Below are 19626 nucleotides of genomic sequence, written 5' to 3'. Positions count from 1 at the left end.
AAAAAAATAAAGTTTAGTATTACTCAAATATCAGAAGTTGGCTTTTGTTTTAAATATTTAAAATATGTTTAAACAGGTGAATAAACAGAGAAATTACTTCTTTCAATTCAAATACTATATAAGTTTAATTAATGCATGTCCAAATAAACATCTCTTCAAAGTTTTCAAAATTGTTGCATACATGTTGAATGTAATGAGACAAAGAAGACAGACACTATCGAAAAATCACAATTAGATGTTTATTTAGCAAAATAAATTTAAAGAAAATTTTCTATTAAAAAACATAATCATATCCAAATTTTAATTCCCCCATTCTTCTTTGGTATTGAAATCAATGTTCAGGATATAAAATATGTTATTTTGAAGTTTAGTCATTGGGTCTATAACAGTTTACAATAGAAAGAAAACAGAAAATTAAGTTATCTGTAATGGTTTTATTTGTTGAACAACCAATGGATGCATAAAAGCAATCAGTTATGTGTGTGCAGAGTTCAACATCAAGGAAATATTCATTCATAGATACATAGTTTCTAATGGAAATATATTTTAAGCTTTTAATGCTTTTCTGCCATCATTTTACTATGTTATCTGAACAGTAATCCAATATGCAGGTGCTGTCATTCACTTAACTAATGAACTACTCTCCAAGGAAGCTGATACCACCATACCAGGACTTAGCAACATTTATTTTTCAACAGGACTACACCATTAAAAAAAGAAAAGTGTCTGTATTTCTCAGAATTGTGTGCTTCCGTCTTCTCATAAAACAGTATCTGGAGATTGCTAATAGCATTAAATTAACATGAATATTCAAACTCTATCTAAGTCTTTTTTGTTTCTCGTAAGAAAAAATATTATAAAACCAGACTTTTTATTTCTTGTAAGAGTAGCATTATGTGGACCGCTAAATTAGCCATGCCAAACACTTCCAGAAATACCATGTGACAACCGAGCTACTCTTACTCCTTTGATAAATTCTTTGTGTGTGCCAATGCTGATTCCTCCACGTCCTTGCCTTCTTGTGTGAAGATATCTTCCCCTTAATTTGCTAAAACGAATCTGAGAAAAAAATCCAATAACAAACTAGGGCAGTAATTTTTTTTTTTTTTGGCATAGATTTATGACCACAAACGATCAAGCAATTGATACCTTCAGTGCTAACACTGTGATTGGGAACAAGAAGAGTACAACCATAATAAAACACAGCTATCTATTAGGAGGACTGCATAAAGACATCTTTGGCCATGTAGGCTCTGGGCCCTCTGGAAGTAAGTCAGTTGCATTGCCAACATGACAAAGAAAATAGCTATGTTCAGAATCAGGAACAGTCTGGTATACGAAGCAGATAGTGATGGGGCTTTGCTGCCAGTAGTTGTCACCATCCGGGCTTGTCCATACCGGCCTTTCATCAAGCCATTATTTTTGTGTTTCTCGTATGTTATATCTGCAAAATCTAAAAGGTCTTTCATTTCTTCATCTTCATCTATGGGCAGTTCTTTCTGTGCCAAAATCTGAGCTTTCTGTCGAATCTTTTTTTCATTGACTTCAATTTGTGCAAAAATATCAGGGACAGCATCCACAAATTTATAGCGTTTGCCTACCCTTCGGTTTTTCTTTGACTTGCTTTGCTGCTGCTGTTGTTGCTGTGATATGGCGAAGATCCTGTCGATGGCCTCCTCAGTCTGTCTCTTATCTGAAAATCTCAGCAGCCGCTCAGCAGTCTTCCTGAAGCTAGCTGTGTTCCGGACTCGGGATAGGATCTGCTTCTCCAGCAGCTGGAACACTGGCTTAAAATGCTGCAGGTTCTGTTCCACAGCAGCAGCATAGTCCTTCACCTCAGGGACAGTGGTGCTCCTGATGGCTGAACTCCGGTCAAACAGAATTTTCTGACGATCTGCAATGACCTGTGCAAAGGCGGACTGTCCTGTGGTCTCCCCTGTCCAGAGGTAAATGGCGTAGGCGTGCCGGCTGGTGGCTATGAACACATCCAGTTGTTGAGAGTCCCCATGGATGCTGAAGCTCTGCACGTCTACGGATGGCCCTATAAAGAGGTAAGCTGCCCTGGTGATAGGACTTCGGAGGTGCATGGTGACATTCACATAGTTTGTCCCATTGTAGGGATAGCCACGAGGGTATGTCACTGAAGCAAAGGTGGCTTTCTCACTGTAGCCAGTATCATCCATCCAGTACATTTTATAGAGGCCATCTCGCTGCCTGATGAAAGCTCCATGGACCCCATCGACCACGGTCTCCTCAAAAGGGAAATCCACATTGTGGAAGAAGCTTGCTGCTGTCTCCAAAGGGCTCTCCTCTCCCAGATGTATTTCATCCACCAGGAGGAGAAGCTGTGGATGCAGGAGGATCAGATTCCTCTGAACATTCTTCAGATTGAGATGGGGGTTATAAGCTCCCACACCTTCTCCTCGGATGAAAACCACCCCATTTTTCTCCACTGCTGCAACCACTCTCCCTTGACAGCTCGCTGCTAGGTCGTGCTTGTATTTAGACCATTTTGATGAGCAATCTTCTGTGACCTGACCCTCCCACGGAGAAAAGCAGCTCTTTGACACAGCTGGGGAAAACATCAAAACATTGTTGAAGAACGTGTATTTTGGCCCGTAGAGAGCCTCAGTAATGAAAGGCACACCATTGGGAGCAAAAGTAAATGAGTTTTGATCAGGATGCTCATGGCCTGCATTAAAATTTCTCCATCCTTTGATCCAATCTTTGTATTTGTTTCTGTGGACAATGTCATATATTGCACGTCCCCCAAGTTTTCCTGACTTGAAGGAAAGAAAAGACCTATTGATTTCTGCAGGCAATGCACTTCCGTAAGTCACGACACCCCAGTCTTCAAAATAATGCAATGTAGGGGTGCCAAAATCTGGAGGAGGAACCGATTTCAAGCTGGCATCATACCTGAAAGAATTAAAAATTAATTCGTTTTCTGGTGGGAGTGAAAATAACACATCAGAACTGCGATGCCACATTTGGTAATGCAGTTGGAAGAAAATAACACCAAAAGCTACCCAAAGCACTGGCAGTGTAGACTGTATTAGGGACATTTCTGAGAACACCCATGGTTGTTCAGCAGGCGCAGGGGGACACCCTTGGTGAAAGCGTGACAAAATATCTTTACAACATGCGATTCTTGGGTCTGAATCTGAAATGATTGTTGCTGCTAATCACTAGATGAACCTTCTTCACCTAATGATGTCGGAGCTGCCATCCCAATGACTGGGGCTCACGGAATTAAGCATTTCACCTAAACTACTGGATGAGGGGCTTCGAGTTTAGACACTAGCAAGCCTTGAATTGTGATGAAATATTGTTCTGCAACAAATGGTATTATTAAAAGTTTGGTAGAGTACTTTTTGCCCTCTAACAACATTAATTTAAATAGAGTTGAACTTCACATATTAGATTAAATTTATGCCAATATATCACATCTAAGAATATGAACAGATGAAATTCAGGAAACTTATTAATATTGAAGGATTTCTAATTGAAGGCTACCACTGCCTAGCCCAGATCCAAAGGTTTTGTTTTAATCTGCAGATGATGTCATGCATTTTGGACAATAAATGATCTCTTTTTATTTATGATAATTTTATCAAAGTCATATAGAAATTAACGTTAAACTTCCACAGTGATTAAGAACACAAGTTTTTGATTCAGAAAGGCCACAAATAATAAACATGATCGCTGGCTTTGAGGATTTGAGGTAATAGCCTTGACAGGCTCATATGATCTCATGCTCAGAGGAAGAAAGGCAGACCTGTATTATTAGCTCTCAGATACTTTTTCCTGAAGTGAATCAATCACCTATGCTGGAGTTAATCTTACTGCTGTTTGATTTTGGCTGTTTTGTCTGTTGTTCTAGAGTCTCAGTTTCAGGACATCAGAAATTATGTCTCTACCTAGGTCTAGTACAACAACGTTGGCTTAATTTTGTGATTTAACAAATCCAGATATAAGCTGAATTTGCCATCCTTCTCTCAGTTTTTGGTCAGTTCGCACATTCCTATAAGGCAGATTTTAAACCAAGTTAGACTTAGCATTAATCTGACTCCTGTAGTCAGCTTTATAGAACTCTCTATGCTACTTATATATTGGTAAAGATTATTAAATAATGACTATTAAATAATGATTTCATACCCCAAAAGGAGTCAAGAATGGTCGCATTTTAATTTATATTTAGTTCATCTGTGCATATAGTTTTTAAAAATGCTGGCTAAACTATACATAGTTATTCTTTTCTAATGTTATTTTCCTCGTAATTGTTTAAATTTTAAAAAGATAATGAAGAGAAATAATCAAACCACAGAAGCTTATTCTGGAGTTGAATGCAAGTTTCAAAAGGCTAAAAAGACATCAGAGATTAATGATTAACTAGTTCCCTGTAATTTTTATTTTAATTTATTGAATGCCAACAGTATATTTGGCAGTACTTTAAAAAGGAGACCCTGGCTTCTCTTTCTGGGCTTAAAAGATTAAGGCAAAAAAAATTACATAGTTCTTTTATTATCAAAGTGAAACTGTCAAATACTTTTGAATAGTTTTGAAAATTTAGTAACAGCTTTGCAATTAGAAGATTATAATGTTCCATTTACCAAAACAAGATAAAATATTTTACTACCTTAATTTTTTTTGTGTGTGTGATTATCAGAATAACCCAGTCTAAATTTTGTGGTTTTCTCTCTGTATGATTTCAAATATGATATAAATCAAAACATATATATCTATGAAATAGTGTGAGCCTAGGACATCTCTAATATAAGAAAACCAAAAACTGCAAACAGTAATTAGGTCTTGAATGCAAGGAAATGTTTCTAACAGCATTTCAAACACTGTGACATGAATTAAAGTTGCAAGTACTTAGGTGACATAAAGAAAAAGCTTTAAAAAGTGCTTTAGTTTTTTGTGTTTTTTTTTTAAATGCAAAAAACTAGCATGCTGCATCCCTCGGTACAATTTCTTTTTTAATCCAGTCCCACATGTCATACCAGAGAAATTCAGTGTGAAGAGTACACCAGCGCTGCCCTTTGGATGGTGTCCCTGGACCTTCCACCACACGGTTCTTTCTGATTTGGTCAGCCAGCCAGTTACCACTGCCATTACGCATGACAAATTTATCCAGGAACACTAACTGGCTTTCTGGACCATAAAACCAGTTGTAATTTGAGTCTGCAATAGCCACTGTTCTTTGAAACCCTGGGGGAAGAAGTTTGACAGTATTAAGATAAGTTTAAAACTTATAAGTTTAAAACTGCACGCTCCCAATAAAGGTCTAAACAATGATTTTTAATCACGTCTGCAAATTAGAATCAATTGTGCATCTTGGATAAAAAATAACAAATAAAACCACAATGCTCATGCTCCTGGGACCAATTAATCAGAATCCCGAGAAATGTCTTCCACAAATCTTGTGTGCAACTTTGTATTTGTTGTGTGTCTAGTTGTCATTGTTGATGGAAATGCCACTACCATTAACACTTAGACACACTGCCCACCTTTCTCCTTTCCCAATGTCCATCTATGTGAATTATATTCGCATAGGTACATACACTATCCTCTTGGGTATGGAGAGTTCCTGAACCAAAAATGAGCGCCAGCTTCCTACCAACCCATCCACATCCCACGCCAAGACAATAACATAAGATGTTTCAATTTGGCCTCCAGTAATATGGAAGTTATAAGGTTTGGGGGACAAACTGAGTTTCTATAGGAAGAAAACAATTCCAACAGAAGATCCTGCCAGTATGTACTGCTGGAAGTCAAAGAAAAGAGAGAAAATGCAAAGATAATACTGGAACAGGTTAGAAACAGAAAAGTAGGTAAGACTGAATGGGCTCCAAGCATTCTTGAAAAAAGAATGGGAGAAAACTCTGGGACAGACAGGAATAATCACTACTAGAACAGCCACTGTAGAGCAAAAAAGAGACATGTTGAAAAGAGACTGACTTAACACAGAATCCCTTCTAAATGTTACTATGACTGTATTTCCATGATTTACAGGTAATGTTTCTGCTTCTACCAGTTTAGTGAATGCTCTTCCAAGTAAATCTTATTATAAAATGTGATTTTCTAATCTTCTACTAATCTGTGAGTCCCCTGAAAACAGGTATGTTTTATTCCTCTTTGAATCCCCTGCCTAGTACAGTCACTGGCACACAGATGTTCAATAAAAGCCTGTTGAATTAATTGACACAAATATTTGAATCCATCTCTTACAGGTGTTCATACTGTGTATTCCACCAACTTAGGAAGTAGCCACATACACAGCTCACAGCAGACCCAAGCCCTGCTGTTGTTGGCTGTTAGATCTCAGCTCAAATTACAAAGCACTGAGACCACTTAAAGGTCCCTTCTCTAGATGGCCTTTGTTTATCACGATAAACTGTAACACAGGTCTCTCCTGCGTGTCTAAGAACAAGGAATAAAACAATGGGTTCTGAATGTTGAATGTAAGTGTCTAAACTAAATCTTAGTATGGTTCTTTTGCTCTGCAGTATTTTTTGGAAAACTAATCCAATAATCCAATGGATTGGAGATTCTATCCAATCCATGTGTATACAACCAGAGCAAAACGATTTAAATACCAAATTCTTAACTGTAGACCTAGAATGATCATCTAAAAATTGAACTTCACTGGGGGAAATCCTGATGAAAATCTATCTCCTAAACTCCTTGTAACATATTAGTCCTGCTTAGAAATAAGGAGAATTACAAAGTGCTCCTAGAAATAAATAAATTCTTAAATCATATATATCTTTTTTTGAGAGCTAGTTCTCTTAGAAGACTAAGGTACACAGCAACAAGAGATTAGCTTTACAGCAATTCATTTCTTGGTTAGTTTTCCGTATTTTTATATTATTTATTTCAATAAAATATTTAAAGGAAACACTAAATCTTCAACTTAAAACATGTAGGTGCAAGCTTTCATTTTGAATCATGCCTATATAGTTTGGATGAAAAAATTATAAACTAAAATCCAAACATCAGGGATCACACAAAAAAGAAAATTAACATGTAATCATAAATGCCGATATTCTGTTCAGAATCATGAAAATGAATTTGTAGATGTGCCCAAGTTTTACATATACAAAAATAAAAGTTCTCTGGAGGCTACAAATTACATTTGATCCACTATGCTCCAAATTTTACAATACCTAAATCACAAATCCTCACGTTAATTCCCAAGATGTTCTGGCGATATAACTCTTATAGTGAATTTGACTGATTTTTTTTTGTTTTTTTAAATCCCGTTAACCACAACATGGCTGAAATCCACATTTCTCTAGCCCATTCTCATAACCAGGAAAAATTACAACAGTTAATGTTGTCCCACTTGTGATACCTCACTATACCTGGTAGGATGGTTCTGTACATAAATGCAAAATGTTGTTTCAGCCACGGATGGCCAAAGTGGTTGATGTCAAAATGCCTCTGCACAAGGAACATATACTGGAAGAGTGATCTGGTGGTGTAGCTGCCATACGCAACCCCTTCATAGAGGGAGCCATCCGTCACCTCTCGGAGCAAGACCAGAGACTTCTCCATGATGGTCAGAACTTGTTTGGTCCACAAGTAGGCTTCTTGAAGATACCCTGAAGGATGAAAACATGTGGAAACAACGACTCAGGCTATAATAAAACATAAACAAAATATGTGGCCAAATAAAACCCTCAGAGTTACCTGAGCAGTTTATATTACAAACTGCATTTTGTAAAACTCTCCCTTATCAACATTATAAATAACATCCTGCATTTAATCCAGGTTTGTAATGGGTCCATGATGTAAGTTAAGACGTTCTTGAATATAGGTCATTTATTAAATGAAGATAAACTGTTAAATGAGTATCAGTCATTTTCCAATCTTTAATATACTGAACCCACATCACATCTAAGATTATCAATTGCACATAAGTTTATGTCTGCAGGAAAAGATCTGCATATTGGTACTTTTAATTCAATTTTCCTAAAAACAGCTATTTGAAAATAGGTTTTGAAGTTTATTACTTTTCAAAACTTTCACCACTATTTTATAGGATTTGTAATAAGCTGCAAATATTATAAAGTCTAAATGAACAGTCTTCAGTTTGTTCTGTTATTAGGAGACAATTTCTCATCCTTGTGCTTTTCAATTCCTTAGGATCTGAAAAGGCAGCACAGTGGGGTGAAGAGACCATTGGAGGGCAATCTAAGGGCAAAAAAAATCAACTGGCAGTCCAGAATCGGCCAAAAATGAGCTACATAATTTTGTTCAAGCACATCTTCAACCTGTCACATCCTTCAACTTCCCCAACTGAAAATTAAAGGTCTAAAATCTTTAAAAAAAAAAAAAAATCAACTCAGAAATGCTGGCTTTCTATAATTCTTGCAAGACTAGCATTTAGGTAACAATAACAACTCCTCATATTTCTTTAACATTTGTAATTTATACAGCACTGAACATAATCTTACTTAATCCTTTAACAACCCAATTATGCATTATAACTCCAAAATTACAGAAAGGTTGACTTGTTCAAGACCTCTGGCACAGAACTAAAAATGAACAGGACTTTTGATCTGAACCCAGGTCTTAAGATTTAACGTTTGTTTTGTCTGCCTGTATTTAACACACAACCTGGGAATAAAATTAAGTTCACTGCTCCAAATGTGGGTGGAGTCTTATTGCTTCATTCCCACAGATGTGTGTGATCATCAGTGCTGAACACTCTACCAGGACCTACTAGGTGTGGGGGCTTCCAGAGGCCCAGATACCACAGTTCCAGGCCTAAATTCAAGGTCCTAGGATAAGGAAATCCTGAATCCCATCTCATGAGGCCAACACCATTCTCGGGCTTGGCTGTGCAGAGGTGACTGTTCATTGTTCCCTGGATCCACTTCCAATGTAGCTCCGCACCTGACATGGCAGTCTTCTGGATAGTTTGCAATTTCCATTCCCTAACTGCTAGGGTTTAAAATTCCAACCATTTTCATCTTTCTTCTCTCTGTATCGTCTACCCGTAACCAGACACCAATGTGACTGATGCTTAAAATCAAGCCTATTACTCACTGCTCCCTGGATATGTTGCCTCATTTTTCTTATTTTTCCTTACAACAACCCTGGTCAAGAGATATGAGACAATCTCTGCCAACATACTTTGTAAACTTCAAATCTGTCAATATGATGTACTGATATTGTTAATGATGCTATTTTCCCACAATCCATACACCTTACCTGGAACGTTCTTCATTATTTTCACTTACCATACCCTGTCCTTCCTTGAAAGTCCCATGAGCATCCTCAAACTCACTTAAAGAGCACCCTGCTTTTGAATTCAAAGTTAATACACTCGCATGGTACAGAACTATAACTTCATTATACCTCATTTCATTCCCTAGTGCTATTATAACTATTAGGTAATCATTTAAACATTTCACGTTTGTCTTCTTTCCAACTGATTTATAAACTGCTTATATGTGATCCTGTGGTCTGTGCACCAAGCCTTAGATGGGATTAGCAGAACAGACAGAAAATTCTAATTCTCCCACTTTTGAGATTTCATGTGAGTCCAGTGGGAACTACAGGTGCGCTCTAAGCCTCCTCAGTCAGTATCTATAATGCTGGTCTGGAGGACGTAAAATTACGGAAACAGCCTGGCCAAAGCAGCTCCTAAAGTTAGTGAGTATGCCAGGAAAGCGGGGACTGTAAGCCTAATTATTAACTAAGGTGTATAGGACCAGAGATTTCACCCCCTTTCCTGCCCATTCTTATAAATGTGTGCCCTGCTTATGTAGGGGCTCCAGGACTGTATCTCAGGGCAACCTATAACTTTCATCAGAAAATAAATGCATATGAAAACTCCTGTCAGAGGAGAAGTAAAATTTTGATCCAATCTGAACCTTGGGAATAAATTTTGTTTTTGTGAGAACAGGAGGCAAAGGGACCCAGGATGAATATTCACCCTCTTAATCAAGCTTTCCTTAAATTATGTACTATGAAGTGAATTTCTATTCCAAGAGAGGTAACCACATATAGTGAAAAAGAGATTGAACTTTTGAGTTTGGCCAGAAGTAGATCCAAACCCCAGCTACCGTACATGGTTGATATGAGACTTAAATATGGACAAGAATAATCACATGTCATATGCTCAATTAATGTTAGTTTCATTTCCTCTAGGATCTAATTAAAAATGGTAGTTTCTTGATGTGACAAGGGAGAAAGCTAATCTTGAGGAAAAATCTGATGTTGGATAATCTATAAAATGCTTATTTATCCTACAGGGAATATAATCAAGAGTTAAATTCTTTTAGATTTGCCAGCTCCAAGTATATATTTAATATCCTAATAATTCACAAAGATCTTAGGGCTGCTTTTCTTAAATACAATCATATGTAGTCATTTACAGACTTCCACAGGAATTAAGTCAGAATTGCAAGAACAAAGAAAATGTAATATTGGCAATTATGTTATCTATTAAGGCAAAGTCGCTATATGATCCACAAAAGTCACTCCCAAATTTGACCTAAATGATCTAGACTGGTTGTTTTAATTCTTTAGAGAGCAGTGGTGTAATGATACACATTTGTGTACAATGAAAATTCATTTCAAATAATAAATCACCTGTTTAGCTTTTAAAAACTCCATTTATCCAGGCTGACTGTCTTCGTTGTCAAAATTCTCGGGAAAAATGAATCCTGACCACTTCTCCTGTGCTGTAAGAATATGGCTTAAGGCAATCAGAAGCCATAATTAAATAACCTGCAAGCTAATATAACTATCAGAAATGAGAAAAGAGATGTCTCGAAATTCTCTAAGAGATGCCGTAGGTATTACCTCATCTCATAGGCTTAGTTGGGATCCAAGTATGAACATGACTAAGACTGGTTAGGAAAATGCTTGGGTCACAGCATGGCAACTATGACTCATGTCAGCTTGGGCATCCTTTAGCTGTGTCCACACGCACCTTGGTTCATCAGAACTAGGCTTCCTGTGAGCAAAGCCATGCAGTTGGTGGGCTGATGGTTGTGCAGGTATTGAAATCCCCATCCTCTCCTGTATGAAGTTTCATACATATATCCGGAGGCATTGGCAATCACTTCAAGAAACTTCTCCTGTTGTGTCTTGCTCAGGAAGTTGTACAAGAAGTCATAGGCAGTGGCAAAACCAACCAGGGAGTGAGCGAGCGGAACTTCATCCCAGGGAGCATCTTTCACCAACCTGCAAAGGAAAATACACCATGCCAATAAGTGCAGCAAGGCTCACAGCTTTCATCACACTGTTTAAATGTCTATTACTCAGACTAAAGGACACAATTGAAGATATAATCCAAGAGGTTCAAGAACATGGAAACAACTTCCCTACATATTAGCCATATACATCAAGTTTGGCTAATGTGAAAATTACAGAGGTAACACTTTTCTCTCTCAGGCTTCTGGCAACATCGAGATGGTGAGAATTTTTACTTTTAATTTTTCACTCTTGATGAGAGGTAGTGGAATATGTTCAAAGAGACCTAAAGCACCTAACATGGAATAGCAAGGCAAAATTCTCTGGTGCACCCATCTAACTAGCACTCACCGTCCCCTTCTTACCTGAGTAAGAGGTTCTCAGTTCTGTTCTTACGGCCGCCTTACTAAAACAGTAGAACACGTATATCCCATCTTATTTCCCATAGGCTGGCCAAGGTGAAGGTAGCATGATCTACAGTTTGTGACCTCTCAATCAGGACAGGCCCACGTGGTCAACACCATGAGAGGGAGAGTGGCTGGTATAAGTGAGTGCAATGAACTGATTCTATTTCTACATCTCATTCTTCTCATAAAATGAACTGCAATGCTGTTAAGGTCCTTTGAGTCTCTTTCAGAGAAGTCTGACTACTGATCTGTGAAGCATTACACTGTCAGTTTCCAGGAAGCCAAATTTCTGCTTGAGTTGCTACATTTTGGGGCAAGTATTTTAACAGGGTGTGGCCTGTATTAAACAGGAAGCTAACAAGGATCTTTCACAATCACCATTCTATGGAATTATCCAGGAAACCCTCCCCATCTGTTCAAGATGTATTTGAATAACTTCTAAGAGGGAAACAAATGAAGAGTGTGCAGTTCTTGTGGGAGGTGGAAGAAAGCTCTCAGGGATTAGACTCAAGTTTAACATTTCTATGCCCATAAGCCTCTTTTGGCAATCTAGTGAAGCCTTAGCCTCTTTCTCAGTATGTTTTAAAATTCCTAAGATAAACTATGTAAGGATACAAGGAAATCTATTACTTTGAAATACAACTGTCAATACAGATATTTTTAAAAATTGTGATGCATGTGCTTCTTTATTAAGGCATTAAATAAGATTTAACAGCACGGATAGTAACTAACATAATTTATAAGTAGTGATGAGCACAAGCAATATTGAGATATCTACAATAACTATAATGTGATATGAAAATACCTGTGATGTCTATCTGTGACAGAGTTACAGGCTCTCCCAATGTCACTGTAGTTGGTTACCTTTATTCAGCATTTGGAGGAAATGTTAATTTTGGTTAGAGTTAGTAAAACTTAAGATGCAACATTTCCCCCAAACCCCAGGTTAAGAATACTTAAAAATGGTCGAGAGACTACTTCTTTTATACTGTGTCCTTCCATTAAGAATTTATATTAAGTAATCTTGATGAGGCCTTCTCTGGTCGCCCTATCAGAATTTCAACATCACTCCCCAACCAGCAATCTCTCATTTCCCTTCCTTTTTGTCTTCTTAGCGTGTGTGTGCGCATGCGCGCGCACCGGTGTGTGCACTGAATGTATATGTATCCCCTACTGGAATTTAAGTTCTGTAAGGGCACGATTTCTTTTTTTCCCTCTGTTGTATTCACTTTTGAATCCCCAATCCTATAATGGTGTCTGGCATACAGCAGACTCTCGATAAGTATTTTTGGAAAGAAAGGAAAAAAGTAAAGGAACAAGCTTATAGAACTAGGCCACACAATGAACATGCAATCATTATGAAATTGGTAATTTGGAGGAATCCCTTAGTATTCCATAATGATATCAGTGTTTGGTTAGCTGTGCTAGTAATACAACCTGGTGCTAAAGTGGCAAAGGTAGATGAGTTTCTTAACCATTTGGTCACCCACAAAGCTGCCTTGCCAGTCCGCTTGGCAGTGTGTGTGCTGTTTGTAAACAGAGTGTGAAGAGTATGAATTAATTCCCTACCTCCAGGAAAAACAACAACTCATACTGTAAGTTTACTGTGAGGGAGTTAGGAACACAGTCTTCACTGATTTATGGTGACTGGTAAGCCAGGATGAGAATCCAAGTCATTTGTTTCCCAGCTCTGTGACTTCGCACCATATCACATTGCATCTATAAATGAAAGCATACACACCTAGCCATGAGAGAGGTGACATCAACAAACTGCTACCATCTACTGAACCCTGACATCTGATTAACCAATGAACTTATTTTTAGAGATAAAAGAACACTTAATATAATTCTCATCCTTCAGGTAATATTACTAGGCAATTTCTGTGAAAATTTCCAAGCTTCCACATAGTTGCTTATTCCAAAAAGTTTTAAATTCAACAAAATACTAGCATACTGATTTAAAAAAACATACAAAACTTTATGGTACTATCATGTTCATCACTATATTGTTATGAAACATGACCTGTAATAGCTTTATTTCTAAAAGGTTAATTAAATGCTTTACCAATACTATTACCCACCCTCAAATACAAAGTGCATGGAAGAGAGCATATTTTACTCTCATGGAAACCCAAGGAAATTTGCTTCTAGCCCATGGATGACAATAAAAAAAACTATCTTATATAATGTTATCCTGATCAGTGGTTAATCAATTTACTGGAAGGGCTGGTTAAGTGGGGAATCATTAAAAAAAGACACAAGTATCAATTTTTAAATTTTATTTCAGCTTAGAATATCTGTATGTATATACATCCACCAATCATTTGAAGGTGAGCTAAACGCCTTTTCTTTGAATATGGGCGGATTAGAGTTTCATTGCTCCGTCCTGCAGATAACATATCATCACAATTTCTAGCTTTATTCTCTTTATAATATAGAAGAAATTAAAGATAACTTGAAAGACTATAGAATCCTTCCGGATTTTTTAGGAGTCTTCCCCTAAACTTTTACAAATGTCACCCAGCAATAATTTACATCAATATTATGACAGCAATATTTTACAGTAAGTCGTTCCAAAGCATTTAAGTTGGTTTTAGAAACATTCTTTTACTTTTGAACTCACACTTATTCTATTTATTTAATAGTATTAAAATTGTATAATTATAGGTATTAGAAAAACTGGCATCAACTGTCTTAAGAACAAATACAACTGGTATTTGCGAAGCACATAACTCTACTAGTGGGAAGAGAAATGAATGGACATAGAGACAGGCGGACCGGCCTTGACATGCCTTGACATTCTGAGAGTTGCCGCTAGGTTACATAAGGACTGGAGGTTAATTTCACTGGCAAGTCAGTGAAGAGGAGGTTAGTTGGGAAAACTTTTACTGGATTTCATTTTTTTTTATAAACTATACTTTCTCCCCTTGGAGAGATGTTCTTAAAGTAAGGTCCATGGACCCCTGGGATCTCCAAGACTCTTTTATGGGATCCCAAGTAAAAATTATTTTCAGAATAATATAAAGATGGTATAGGTTGATAGTTGCACTTGTCGTCCAAAAGCAATAATGGCTAAATGCTGGCACCTTAGCAAGAATCCAGGCAGGGGCACCAAACTGCTCTAGTAATCCTTGTACGATTCTGTACTGCTGCCATTTACTCTAAGCTAAAAAAAAAAAAAAAGGCCATGTTCATTGAAGAATATCCTTCATAAAGTGGTAACAATTATTAACTTTATAAAATTCCAACCTTTGAGCACATGTCTCTTCAATATTCTGTGTGATGAAATGGGAAATACGTAAAGAGCACAATGGATACCAAAGTGCAGTAACAGTCACTAGGAAAAGAAATTGTACAGAGTTAAGAGTGAAAACTAGCTGCTTTTTTCCAAGAAACATCATTTTTACATGAGAAAAATGACTAGTTGACAAACTATGGTCATTTAGACTGGGGTATTTAAGTGGAAGTTTTCTTGAAAATGAACAGGAAGCCTTCTAGTTCAAGGAAAACTGAGTCTTAGTTGCCGATGACAAACTTTGAGCTTTCAAGCGAAAATAAGAATTTTGGAAAGTGTGTATCTGCTACCCTAAGCTTTAGAGCTTACAAATATATAGTTATATAAAAGCAACACACTCCTAAATAACTCATGGGTCAAAGAAAAAAATCATAAGCAAAATTATAAATGACTACAAATGATAATAAAAATACAACATGTCTGAATTTGTGGGATGCAGCCTACACAGTCCTTAGAGGAAATTTTATGGCACTGCAAGTTTTATGTCAGAAAAGAAAACGGCATAAAATAAATGTTCTAAGTTTCCACCTTAAGAAGCTAAAAAAGGAAGAAAAACTTAAATCCAATGTTAACAGTAGAAAACAAATAATATAGACAAGACAAAAACATATGAAATACAAAACAGTCAATAAGAGAAAAATCAACAAAGGCAAAACTGTTTCTCTGAAAATACAAATAATGGTTGAATCCAGGAATTGAGTACGTAAGTAGATATTAACTATATAATCTTAAATTTCTATGTATGTTTGAAATTTTTCAAATTAAAAAGTTCAGGAAAAAAATGACAATTTAAAAATGTTGGCTCAGAAACAGTTGTAATAATTGTGTGTATTTTTATACATTTATTTATCTTCTAATATTCAATATAAATTTTATAACATGTAACATTAAAAACATGCCATCTATTTCGAACATAACATGATACATAAAGGGTAAGTAAGTACTCTAGGACCAAGAGTACCAATCTAAATATTCTGCCATCAAGGTTTTTCTAAAAAGAAGGATTAGCTAAATTGTTATCAACCTTATAGTATACTGAAGCAAGCCATGGCACACCCTTCTCCCGCCAGAGTGGACAATTAGCTATTTACAACTTGTAGTAGGCAGAATAACAGTCCCCTCAAAGATGTCCACATCCTAATTCCTAGAATCTATGAATATATTACCTTCCATGGCAAAAGGGACTTTGCAGACGTGATTAAATTTAGGGCCTTGTGGGATGGGACTATCTTAGATTATCTTGGTGAACCCAATCTAATTACATGGGTCCTGAAAAGCAGAGTCTTTCCCAGCTGTGGTCAGAGGAAAATGTAACTACAGTGGAAAAATCAGAGAGACGCAACGTTGCTGGCTTTGAATATGGAGCAAGACAAAAACAAAGGAATGTATGTGGCCTCTAAAAGCTGGAAAAAGTCCAGGAAAGTCTAGAGCTCCCAGAAAGGAATGCAGTCCTAACACCTTAATTTTAGTCCAGTGAAACCCATATTAGACTTCTAATCTACAGAAATGTAAGGTAAGACTGTGCTGTTTAAGTCACTAAGTTCGTGGTAATTTGCTACAGCAACAATAGGAAACTAATATAAAACCCCACTGTCATAAATGACTACCAGAGATTTAAGGAAATTCCGTAATAGAAAACAAAATGATAAACGCACCAAATTAGCAAAATGATAAAAACAAACCATGCAGGAAGAAAAAAATTCAAAACAAGAAGAAGCTCTTGAAAATGAAAAACAAAATAGCAGGAAGACAAGCTCAATAGAAAGGCTGAAGGAAAGTTGAAGAAATATCAAGAAAGCAGGGAAATGAGACAAAGAAAACAGGAAAGAAAAGAAAATTAGAGGGCTGGCGCAACAGGTTGAAGATCAGAATAAGAGAACCAAAACAGAAAACAAAGAAAAACAAAGGGGAAGAAATCAAATATATCAAGAAAATTTCTAGAACTACAGGGCATGAATTTCTAGACTCCAACAAGTACACAAGACATGAATGAAAATAGACCCATCCCAAATCAAACCAAGGCACATGATCCCACAATTTCCTAACAGTGGTAATAGGAAAGACTTTAAAATCTATAGAGAAAAATCAGATTTCACTCAAAGCATCAAGAATCAAAGTGGGATCAGACATCGCAATAGAACATTAGAAGCAAGAAGACAACAAAACAATGCCTCTTAAACTCAAAGAGAGAATTTTCAGACTATAATTCTACACCCAGACAAAGCTATCATTTAGGCACCGGGGCTGAAGAATAAATACATGTAGACATCAAAGGTTGCAAAATTTACTTCTCTTGAATACTTTCTCGGGAAACCAGTGGAGAATTTCTCCACCCAAATTAGGCTACATGTCAAAAAAGAAGACAACATGAGATTCATGGCAGGGCATCCGAGAGAGAAAAGGAGAATAAGTCAACAGCTGTACAGCAGATCTAGATGACAGTAAGTCACATGGCTCTGGCAGTTATTTCTTCAAGATGAATTGTTATGAATAAGGTCTTATTAAGTATGTCTTGTGTGAATGAACTGAGAGAAGATTTACATAACTGAGTAAGTCCGTCTGGTAATTAGTGATAAATGTATAGGAAGCTATGCAAATAAAACAAGAAAGCTGTTATTAATCCTAGAGAAAGCAAAAAGTTGTATGCAAATTGAAAAGGGATCATTAAACAGATGATATCGTTTAGTTGTCAATAGCTTTTGCCTTGTTAAAACATGCAAAGACAGTATCTATCTAATTAAAACTACGACATATCTATATTGGAAGGATGGAGGGATAAGAGAAGGTACTTGGTGGAGGTGGATGGTATATGTGAGAGACAGATGAGTGATCCATCCACAAGCCATGGAACGCCAATGGTTGCCTACAACAGCCCAAATCTAGGACAGTGGCATGGGACAGCTTCTCCTCGGAGCCCCCAGAGAGAACCAACCCCACTAACACCTTGATTTCAGACTTCTAGCCTCCAGAACCGTAGGTGAATTGATTTCTGTTTGTTTTCACCTGCCATCACTGCCTTCTTCCTGCTGCTACCTGAACACTCCCATTTATTATCAAGAGCAATCCCCTAACATTCTGACAACACAACATGAAAAAGGGCAAATAATTACCTGTGATATAAAGTTTAAAAAGTGAGAGACACTTAAACAATGACAAAAACTGTACTCAAATTGCTAACTCTTGCCACCCTAATGGTAGGAATATATCAAAACCCAAACGAGGTGGGTCTTCAGGTGCTAGGATACACATGAAATAGTATTTTACTTTTTCTCAGGGCTCGATTAAGGTTAGCCCACTTTCTAACACTTTATCAAAATTTTTCTCTTTTACAATTTGCTTTTTAAAGGTTTTGCTGAAGTTTCCTTTTTAAAACAGTGAATGAACTGCGTGGCTGATTTTATTCTAGGCTCCAATACGAAATAATGTACTGAAGAATTTATTCCACTCAGCCCTGGAAACCTGAAATGTAGTCATTAATCCCTGGCGTGCTCTTTTTCCTAATGAAAAAAAGATGCTTCATAATATATTTTAGGAACAAATGCTCTAAACACTCACTAGAAATACGGAATAAAGAGGCCACCTCAAAGAGTGCAGTAGTTCTTTCTCTGGAGATATTCAAGAGGGGGGATACTGAGAAGGGATTCTCTGAAAAGGAATCACGTGTTTTTCAGAATGTTAGGCAGAATTTTCGAATTATAAATCACAAGCTAGTAATAGATGGTGGAATGAATATAATGGGTTACATCATATTTTTAGTGGAATTTAGTGGGATGGAAGAGAACAGAGAATAGTAAACCACAAAGCATGACTCAAATGCAAAAGCTGATTTGTGCAACTTTTACTTATATATCTAAGTATGTAGAGTTAAAGTTATGTGTACATTGGGTTGTAATGTCAACTGTTTCTTACTGTGGGTCACAGTCAAAAAAGGCTTAAAAACCACTGTCTAATAGAAGGAAAAGGTGACACCAAACAAGCAGCCCCTCAGATGCATCCTGCAGGCAGTGGACATGGGGGCCCAGGTTCCGTGCACGCAGCTGAGTTCAGTCCTGGCCTTCCCAAAGCACTTTCCAGCAGAGAGGGGGTCTGGAGCCAGCACTGAGGGAAATCCCCTTGTGAGATCATCAGGATGGAACCCAGAACACCAGAGAAGTTCAGAATGTTCAAAGTAGAGGGCAGTGTGACAGAGGCAGATGTGAAACACTAAATGAGCCCAGGCAGTCAAGGCAGGAAGAAGAAATCATTTATCACTGTGTGGAAAAACAACAATAAAACATCTCTTGTCGCCGGAAACAATTCTGTTTGGCTTTGAAGCCATTTACATTCCAGAGAAAGAATGAAAAAATGCCTATGAACAGCACCCTATACCAATAATGTTTATTTTATTTCATGTCCTGGGGACACAGTTTCAAGGCATACTTCTTAACAAGTAATTTGGCGATGAAGTGGAAAAAGCCAGTATAGGATTTTTCTTTGAATCATAAAAAATGTGCAGATGTACTATCTCATATGTTACCACAAAACAATGAATGAAAACACTAAATTTAAGTTATGAGGCAAACTTGAGAGCTATCTTCAACATGCCATGGACATTAAACACTTTCCAAAATTTTCGAACTAGAGTGATCTATGTCATATTGAAAATAAAAGTAGACCACACTCCAAAGGCTGAATGTAATCACGTTCTCGCCATCTTCTCTGACCAAG

The 19626-nt window shown here is 37.0% G+C and overlaps 1 protein-coding gene across 11 annotated transcripts in view; it reads right to left on the bottom strand.

The window, feature by feature from the left end:
- Positions 1-225: 225 nt before the first annotated feature.
- Positions 226-19626, bottom strand: part of DSE (dermatan sulfate epimerase) — a 57967-nt gene continuing 38566 nt past the window's right edge. For 9 of the 11 annotated variants that reach the window (XM_033102772.1, XM_033102774.1, XM_033102768.1 and 6 more), the window contains 4 exons: positions 10955-11208; positions 7371-7610; positions 5007-5214; positions 288-2919 (listed from right to left, as the gene is read on the bottom strand). In XM_033102772.1, coding sequence (XP_032958663.1) covers positions 1158-2919; positions 5007-5214; positions 7371-7610; positions 10955-11208 — 2464 coding nt within the window. In that variant the 3' untranslated portion in view covers positions 288-1157. Of the gene's footprint in view, positions 2920-5006; positions 5215-7370; positions 7611-10954; positions 11209-19626 lie in introns of those variants that run through there. The other 2 variants (XM_033102775.1, XM_033102778.1) reach the window with 2 other exon arrangements.

The sequence above is a fragment of the Rhinolophus ferrumequinum genome, chromosome 3 (genome assembly GCF_004115265.2).
Source record: "Rhinolophus ferrumequinum isolate MPI-CBG mRhiFer1 chromosome 3, mRhiFer1_v1.p, whole genome shotgun sequence".
In the NCBI taxonomy this organism is placed as follows: domain Eukaryota; kingdom Metazoa; phylum Chordata; class Mammalia; order Chiroptera; family Rhinolophidae; genus Rhinolophus; species Rhinolophus ferrumequinum.
The sequence above is the reverse complement of the archived record's forward strand: the minus strand, read 5'-3'. Positions and strand labels throughout refer to the sequence as shown.